Source organism: Puma concolor, chromosome C2 (genome assembly GCF_028749965.1).
Source record: "Puma concolor isolate L17-30 chromosome C2, mPumCon1.1.hap2, whole genome shotgun sequence".
In the NCBI taxonomy this organism is placed as follows: domain Eukaryota; kingdom Metazoa; phylum Chordata; class Mammalia; order Carnivora; family Felidae; genus Puma; species Puma concolor.
The window spans coordinates 145737619-145747431 of record NC_141675.1 but is presented as its reverse complement, the minus strand read 5'-3'; the positions used below and the strand labels follow the sequence as shown (position 1 = coordinate 145747431).

The 9813-nt window shown below is 39.9% G+C and overlaps 1 protein-coding gene across 1 annotated transcript; it reads left to right on the top strand.

The window, feature by feature from the left end:
• The first annotated feature begins 3607 nt into the window (after positions 1–3607).
• KRTAP27-1 (keratin associated protein 27-1) lies at positions 3608–5039 on the top strand. Its single transcript, XM_025914123.2, has one exon. It carries the CDS (start codon positions 3644–3646, stop codon positions 4256–4258), a length of 615 nt encoding a protein of 204 aa, XP_025769908.2. The 5' UTR covers positions 3608–3643; the 3' UTR covers positions 4259–5039.
• The last annotated feature ends 4774 nt before the right edge of the window (positions 5040–9813 follow it).

The window sequence follows — 9813 nt, the reverse complement described above, 5'->3', positions numbered from 1 at the left end:
ATGCAATCTGTCTACACGAGTGACCTCCTGGTTGGAGAAGAGGAGTGGATTTAAATTAACTTAAGTCATTTGGTTGGTGAGATAAAACTAAGGCAAGGATAGAGGAAATAAATTGTGGGAGAATTGAGCTGAATTATGTTACTCAAGGGTGACTCTAATTTATTTATTTATTTATTATTTTTTAATTTTAATACAGCTGAGCAAGTGATTAGAAATTCAACATAGGCACATAATCAAATATGAAAGTAATATAAACTGTTCAACTTTATAACCATCAAGTGACAAGCCCTTGAGAGACAGAAACAGGTTGACTAGATCTTTAATGGGAATGAATCTATTCCCAATCTGATCCTTAAAAGAATAAAATGTGCAACAGTTATAGATACAAACAACATAATCTCAAACACACAAAAAAAGATAGTGCTTTTATTTTACCTTATAGTTTTATATCAATCCAAGATTTATGTTGCCATCCGAACAACATTTTGGTTTGCACAAACATCCTTAACCTGATGAGAAACAATTGCTACTTTTATTCATTTACCATTCAATATGTGGCAGGCAGTTGGGTATCATATATATCATCTCATTTAATCTGTAAAACCACTTGATGAGATTGATACTCTTACAGTTTTCATTTTAAAAGTGAGGCAGCCACGGCATAGACATTTAAGAGAAGCGTTTAAGGTTTGTGATTGTAGATCTTGGCTTAGAACCCTAACTGGAGAATCCTTGTATTTAATTTCTTTTCCACAAGGATTGTTGATATTGCACCCTCTGGTGGTAAGGACGTGCTACTGCAGCAGCAATCATTTTTATCCTTCCAGACCAAGAGAGACCAAGGAATTATTCAATCATTTAGTAGCAAAGTGTCTAGTCACCATAAGCAATCAGGTGACTATTTCTACCTATTTCACAAGAATACTAGGAGATATACTGTATAATTATCATTATCCAAGTGCTTACAAAGCTAACATTTAGTTTTTAGTAGGTTTCATGGAAACAATCTCAAGGTGACCAGTTGTCCTAGCATTCGTCATTCCACAGTAATAAGCCAAGTAACTCCCTTTATAAATCTAGCACCAGTGAAAATATGTATTTACTCCTTGAACCAAAATTGCATGCCAAAACACCTATTAATTCAGCACTCAGTTAAATAGAATGTGCAAGTTAATGCTTCAGCCCAAAGAGAAAAAGACACATGGGGTGGCCTTATTCACAAATGACAGACCCAGCATCACTATTTGACATTTGGAGATTGGGAACCACACAGGTATTTGCTAATTTGCTACACATTGTGAGGTTAATGAGAAGGCACTCTGCTGGAGCCAGTTGTGTGAATGCTGGCCTCGATGATGTTCTGCCTCTGTCCCCTCCAAATCTGGCAACAGGACTTTGTCATGCTGACAGTGAAAAGTGGTGCTCTTTTTCCATGGCAAAAGCTTTTTAAAACATGCCTGCATACGATCAAACATTATTTTAAAATAATTGACTCAGCCTCTGCCATGCTAATAAGTGGCTTTCTTGATGACTTTGCTCTTACTTCACAAAGGAGTAGCTGAAAGGTAGGCAATGGTTATTTTTTTTCTCTTTAAACTCTGTACCCTGGCCAATTCTTGAAAATCTTGTGTATGTCAAGGTTTCAGAACTCCATCCCTTGAGACATTAACTATAATTTGAATACATTTAGCACCTTCCATTTATTTACCAGCTTCTATTCATTAATCTTTCAAAACACATCAATGGAGCTCTTATTATGTGCCAGCCAGGCTCTGGGCTCAGGGCTGAAGATAGAATAGTGAGGAAGACATTCACACTTTTTGCCTTTATGGAACTCATAGTGTAGGGGCAAAGGCACAGTGAAGAAACAAATAAAATCATTATAAAGTAAGATAAGTTCTATGAGGGAAGAAAAACAGACTCTGAGAATGCAATCTTTTCTCAAACAGGGTGATGAAGGCAAGCCACCCTTCGAAGTAGCTCTTAAGCTGAGACACAAAAGATGACGGAAGAAGCTGTATGTCGAGTCCGAGAGGGCAGAAATGGGATGAAACAGACAGGCAGAGGCACGTGCAAAGTGCTGGGGCAAAGAGAGGCTAGACATGCTCAAGGGCCAAGTAGAAGCCTGTGCCATGGAGGATGTTGGGCAGAGGGAGATGACAAGATTTGGAGTTAGAAAAAACAGGCAGCACTCAGGTTTTGCAAGGTGCTGTGTAGGCCAGACTAAGGAATATGGATCTTAGTCTCAGGGCAATGGAAATCCATTTAATACAAGCTACAGTGGAAGTATTCCATGCAATGATAAATACAACTATGCATAAGATTTAAATGGGTTATTGGGGTCATGTGGACAGCATATTGGGATCTTTAAACACACAAGACTGGTCATTCAAAATCATAAATAGCTTGCATGTGCTATGAAGGCCTTTTGCACAAGTTGAGCAGGCAGCTTGTCAGGCTGAATGTATTCAGGTGCATCCGTTGAAATATATGACATCCCCAGGCCATCACATATTGAGGAGGACTTGTATCAGGTTCCTGAATGTTCTTGGTTTTCTTCAGACCTGAGAAAAGGAGCCAGAGAATGGTGCTAAGAATGCACTTCTATTGTTTCACAGTCAAGAGCTGAGCTAAGTGAGTTATAGAAGGTGCCATAGAAATTATGCTCGTAGGCCCTATGTTATGAGTATGACACTATACTAAGTACAGTGGCTAATGTGATAAATGTAAGACTCAATCATTCTAAAGTAAAAAAAACAGGGCACAACAAACAAAAATGAAAAGTATATCTGAAAGAGGATTGTTACAAAGGCAAATATCACCCGTTGAGAAGCACAAATAGAAGTAAAGACACCACTTGGTATAAATACAGTCATCATAAAGAATGTGTCAAAGTCCATTGATAATTCAGAAGAAGTAGTAACCTGCAAATAGGAAGATCCGGGAAAAGCTTCATAAAGAGGCAACATTTATATTTGACCTTCAGTAAGAGGAGGGAAACAAAATGGTAGACAAAGAGAAAGACATTCATAGGACAATGGTCACTGTCAGTACTTTGGGTGAACAGTAAGAAAAGATTTCATTGTCGAGTCCTTCACACATCCTGATCAATTGGACAGACAAAGATCTGAGTAGAATGAGGGTTGGTTTAATTGGATTGGCTTCTGACTGAAAATGTCTTGATCACATTATTTTCTTTTGCCAAAAGAGCCTCTCTGAAAACTCTAGTGCTGAATACTGATTAGTACACAGTTGGCTATTTCCACATACATTTGTTTTGTCCATTTACAAATATGGAGAGTCATGGTGACTAAGAAAAAAAAAGTGTTAGCTTGGGAGGCATGTTGGGACTCATATTTGACAAACTCCACCCGTATGAGTCAGCTTTGGGGCTAACATGAAAGCTATATTGAGGACTCAAAACTGATCAGCTTCTTTGTTAATAGGACATTATCTTCATATGTTACTAAACAAAGTGCTAATGAGATGTTATACTTCAAATTAGCTTAAGCAATGAGGTGGAAAGGAGTCTTGAGAAGAAGCCAACACCCAGTTTTCTGAGTATATAATCTCGCCAAAAAGGAATCTTCAGATCTGGCATGCTGGGTCCTTAAGACCGACTTCAATCAAGGGTTTCAACAGTATGTCCGAGAGCCAAGGCCACTCTCCCAGGAACTTCTACAATGTCCCACCACTCTCTGCCATTGTACATGGGTCTAAGCTCATAAGCTTTGAAGATGGATTTTTTTTACCCAGCAGCTGTCATGGCAGGACCTGGCTCCTGGACGACTTTCAAGAAACCTGCAGTGAAACTACCAGCTGCAAAGTGCCCAACTGTAAACAGGAACTGGGCACAGAGCAGAGCTGCATGCAAAGTGCTTGCCTCCCCAGAGTTTTCCAAACAACTTGCTCTAATTCCAGGCCCTGTGAAAAGACAATATGCCAATCAGGACGTTCCTCAGCAATGTTGGCGTGTGTTTCTCAGCCTTGCCAGTCAGGAAGCAGCCAGAAAGTTATAGTCCAGAACTGCCAGCCTGTGAGCCACGTGGCAAAGAGTTGTCCACCCAAGACTTATCTGTCTAAGAGTTGTCAGACTCTGGAATGTGACCCTGGCCAATGTCAGTCTCAGAGCCCTGAATCCGGTTCCTGTAGGCCTCCGGTCTATGTCGCACCAGGGCCACAACTCCTGGAATCTTCTTCTAACACTTACGAGCCAACCTGCTGTGTTACTGGTGGTTTGCAACTGCCTAGTAAGTGAAGAATGCAGAGAATGTGTAGAGGAGATAACATAGTCTAATTCAGATAAATTGATTTTCCAAGGTATCTAGGAACTTTTATTTCTCTAAATACGTATTATTTTTTGTGTGTTTGTGAGTGAATGGACAGGTCTTTTGCTGTCTACAAAGAGAAGAGATTTTGGTTTTTGCTCTTTGGGGCATTTCTGGTAGGAAGCTGGGATTGGGAAGCGTGTTAAATATTTTAGGTCACTAGGACACTATTTGCAGAGCACTTAGAGTTGCAACCAGTAACTAACATGAGTACTGGTTATTATCAGCGGAAACACTTAGCACTGAATCTGGTTTATTATAATATATAAATGTAATGTGCGCCTAATCTCAGAAATCTAGATTATATTGTAGTTTAAAGGGACCCTGAACCCTGTCTAGTCCCATGAATCTGATGGGTTCAACTCTATCAGACGTTGTCCGTGTTGTTAATAACATCAGAACCACAGTTGAAATCTGTATCTACCTCTGTCCACTCACTATTTTATCTGCTGTATCACAACTCTCTTGTAGTCAACTGTGAGATTGAATCTATTGCTGGAAAAGTGCAAGAGAATTTTCAATTTCACTTCCATGGACTTCATAACCACATAGTAGCCAGAGAGCTTTGAATATAATGAGCTCCGGCTCATTATATTCCACTGCATTTCTGCTATCCGTCTTCTTCTTTTCACTATTTCTTAAGTGTTTTCTGAGTTGGGAAAACACTCTTCGTGTTAAATAAATTTACTGCGTTTAGAATTACAAACTTAATTGTCACATTATTTTTCTTCAACCCTTTTGTGGGTTTTACGTTACTGGGTTTTCTTTTTCACCAGATGAAAATGGTATAAATATTTGGAAGAAAAAAAAAAAGAATATGTTCCATTACAATTGTTTGTATAGTATGAAGCAGAATAAAAGAACATGGTTGTGGTAGTCAGCAGCAGAAAGGGAACATCCTCAGTATGAAGATCATAAAACCGTGGGGCCAGAATGTGTGGAGATACATGAATTTTGCTTAGAATAGCTTGGCTATTGAGAAGCTATGGGTGTGCTCTTAAATGGAGTTCTCGGTTTTCAGAGTGACATACGGGAGTGGTGAAGAGCATGAACTCTGAAGTCAGATTTTCCTGGGTCTGAATCTCAGCCTTGCCGGGTGAGTGTTGTTCGAAACCCTACCGTGAGGCTCTGTACAAATTATTTAACGACTCTCACCTCCGTTTCCTCAAGTTCAAAACTGCGATGTTAATGATAGTTCCACTGTGAGACTTAATAAGTTAATAATTTGAAAGTGCTCAGCACATGACCTTGTATATAGGAAATGCTCAGTAAGATTTCCCAACATGATTAGCTAGCTCGGAGACACCATACGAAGAGAGGCAGCGATCTGTAGAGAAACCCAAAGATCTCTGACAGATTAGGAACGCCAGTCGTCCAAAGAGTGAAAGGCTAGCTGTTTTGGATCTTGAATGATGCAGGTAGCACCTTCCACCAAAGGAAATGCTAAGAAAACATACTCCATGCCTCGTGTAGGTGGGCTGGCAAGTATCTGAGTTTATGACAGAGCTGATGTTGATTTGCGCATCTGTTATCCTAACGGAGGTGATTTAAGCCTAAAATCCATAAACAACCACGAACAGAGGTGCTGCCATGGAGGGGTGGAGTTGATAGATAGCTGAGGCAGGTCTGAAAGAGGCTGAATGAACACTGTTTGGTCTCATCAATATTAACAGAGCATATGGCAGCCACAATAGCAGAACCTTCCTGCAGCAGGGGACCTTGACATTGAGCTTCTGAGCAGAGCAGTGCCGGCAGTGGCAGAGCACTGTCAACGCCAAGGAGAGCTTTCATCTGCGTGGAAGCTTCTCAGTATTCCTGTCACAGCCAATCATGAAAACACGGTTGAAATTCATGCACAGTGAAGATTGTTACTAATGCAACTCAAATGGGAGGGCCTGGGAAGAGTACAATTCATTTTGGCCACTGTTTCTGAAGACAGGAGGAAAACCAGCTCTTTCATTTGCCTTCCAAGTATACGTTCCTTTAATGGGTGTGGCTTGTTGGGAGACAGGATATTGGTGCCAAGTGGCTAAGTGGCTAAGTGTGGTGTGAGTGTGTGTGTGTGTGTGTGTGTGTGTGCGTATGGTGAGCAGGGGAAGGCAGGAGAAGGGAACAGCAATGTTAAAAAACGTTTTCATTTTTCCACATACTCTGTGTATCATCCTAGACCTTAATTCATTCTTTCCAGGCTGAATGTGATCACTCCCCTAAGGGGAAGTTAGCTGAAGAAGGGGTCAGTATCTATCTAATCTAACCCAACATGGAGCACATTGGAACTCATTATAGAGAGAAATTGTGTGGATTCAGGAACTAAAGATTCTTGGTATTGGAATAGATAATGGTAGGGCACCTGGGTGGCTCAGTCAGTTAAGAGTCTGACTCGATCTTAGCTCAGTCTTGATCTCACGGTTTGTGAATTCAAACCCCACATTGAGCTCTGCACTGACAGTATGGAGCCTGCTTGGGATTCTGTCTCTCCCTCTCTCCGCCCCTCCCAGACTTGTACTCTCTTTCTCTCCTTCACTCATATGAGGACTTTAAGAGACAAAACAGATGAACATAAGGGAAGGGAAACAAAAATAATATAAAAACAGGGAGGGGGACAAGACAGAAGAGACTCATAAATACGGAGAACAAACTGAGGGTTACTGGAGGGGTTATGGGAGGGGGGGATGGGCTAAATGGGTAAGGGGCACTAAGGAATCTACTCCTGAAATCATTGTTGCAATATCTGCTAACTAATTTGGATGTAAATTTTTAAAAAATAATAAAAAATAACATAAATTAAATAAATAAACATTAAAAAAATGAATAGATAATGGTGTGATAATGTGAAAGATATGTTTTGTAGGCCATCTCTTGGCCTTGGAATATACCGAAACTTGTTCAAATCCAAATTCTGCCATTTACCAGCTATGTGCCCTGGGACAAGGTAACATTTCAAAGACTCGGTTCCTCTATTATAAAATGGAGATAGAGGCGCCTGGGTGGCTCAGTAGGGTAAGCGTCCGACTTCAGCTCAGTTCATGATCTCACAGTCCGTGAGTTCGAGCCCCGCATCAAGCTCTGTGCTGACAGCTCAGAGCCTGGAGCCTGCTTTGGATTCTGTCTCCCTCTCTCTCTACCTGTCCCCTGCTCATGCTCTGTCTAAAAAATAAATAAAAACATTAAAAAATTAAAAAAAATAAAATAAAATGTATATAATGCCTAAATCACTGAATGATTGTGACAACTACATGACATCATGGACATTAAATGCTTGATGAAGTGTTTGTGTCAACTTAAGTAAGAATCATTTGACATTTTATCTGATAATTTGCTTCTTGGGCCTCAGCCTCCATTTATTCTCATGATTTCTCTATACCGGATTTGAATTTTAAGACAGAGGCCAGGAAAAGCCCTTCCATTATAGGTACAAAGTTTACACACAGTATGGAACATAACCCAAATAGTCTGTGCAGTACTCTCAAAAACTGTAGAAGTGACTCAGTGGGTACATGCTAGAGAACATTCCTCATAGATCAAGGAAATTCTTCCTGCTTGAACAGAAAGGCTGGTTGGATTTGGTCATTGGTATCACCTACCCTAGACTCTTCAAGACATCAATAGCTTAATAGCATGCTTTTCTCCCGGAAGCTAAGCATAATGAATTTCAGGAACATTTTCTTGCTTATGCAATACAGTGCCAAAAGCCATAAGATGACTCTTATTAATTTGGTCCTAATTGTTTACCAAGCACTGTATATGTACTTTTCAACTTTAAGTTTAAACAACCTAGTCGGATCAGTACAATTTTTTTAATCTTCATTTTTTTTCAATGCGGATGAAGACATATAAATTAAGACACATATAAATTAAGAAATCCAAGATCATGCAGATGGGAAATGGTGGATCCAGGATTTTAATCCAGTGAGTTTGACTTCAGAGCTTGAGGTATAAATCCTGACTACCAGATGACATTGTATGTTTTGTCCCCAGAGCAACCCAAATGTGGGGGAGATCTCTGTGTCTTATAGAGGTTCTGAATAAATAAATTGAAAATTAGTCTGGTTATATTTTATTGTTGTACAATTGTATGTCATCTACTGAAACAACCGCGAGAAAGAAACAAAGTTGTGGATGAAATAACCAGGGAACTAAATATAGGTGATAGGATGCCTTAATTACAACCAGGAATGCTAGAAAGGATTTAGGCATATTTCATTGGAGTTTGTGAAATATTATAGATTTTCAATATCTTAGAAAAGAACATGAATGTCAGATCATGTGAAATTATGTAATCTAAGTACAAGAGAAGGTGTTTAGACAGTATGGAGTCAGATGTTTCTATAATGTAAGCTTGACTATCTTGATGTTGTTAGCAATTCTGTTTTTCATACCCTTAGTCCCTCTATCTTTTTAGTTAAATATGTTCCTTTTCAAAACTCTGAGCCTGTTTTAGATATTAGGGGGATATGAGAACATTTTAAGTTTATTTATTTATCCAGAAAGAGACGGAGACAGTGTGAGTGGGAGAAAGGGAGAGAGAGAGGGAGAGAGAATCCTAAGCAAACTCCCCACTGTCAGCACAGAGCCCCACACAGGGCTCGAACTTATGAAGCAGCAAGATCATGACATGAGCTGAAGCCAACAGTCAGAGGCTTAACCCACTGAGCCACTCAGGTGCCCAGAGGACAGCATTTTGTTCCGTGTTGCATCAGAGTCACTGACACCTTTCTGGAAGCCAGAATATCTTTCCCTAGTTCTGGTTCCCGTTTCTACCTTCAGCGACTTCCTGTTACTCCCTCAGTTTGAAATTCATTCACTGCAATTGGTATTCTTCCCCTGGAACCCAAATGGAAATAATGATAATCAATTACAAAAATAGCTAAAAACGGAACAATGAGTGCAAAGCAAGAGTCCTTTTTGAGACAATTGATTACTCACTAATACTGGTTATATCAGAGCTATGGCTTTGGTTAGCAATAACATATACTCTAGGGAGATAGACACAAATAGGGTAAAGATCTAAAAATTAAATGCAATTTTGAATTAAAAAAACGCATCTTTGTGGTTGCGTAGTATTAAGAATTGCTGGCTTTTGTATAATTTTCTCTGGTATTGTATTGTATTGTATTGTATTGTATTTTAAATTTTTTTTTCAACGTTTATTTATTTTTTTGGGACAGAGAGAGACAGAGCATGAACGGGGGAGGGGCAGAGAGAGAGGGAGACACAGAATCGGAAACAGGCTCCAGGCTCCGAGCCATCAGCCCAGAGCCTGACGCGGGGCTCGAACTCACGGACCGCGAGATCGTGACCTGGCTGAAGTCGGACGCTCAACCGACTGCGCCACCCAGGCGCCCCATCAATATTCTCAAGTGCTATAACGTATTTATCCAATGATCAGATTTATAGTAGATCTCAGTCAAGGTTTGTAATAATCACAGATATACTCACCAGGTAGTAGAACACCCATTACTACTGAAATAAATATTTTTCAAAG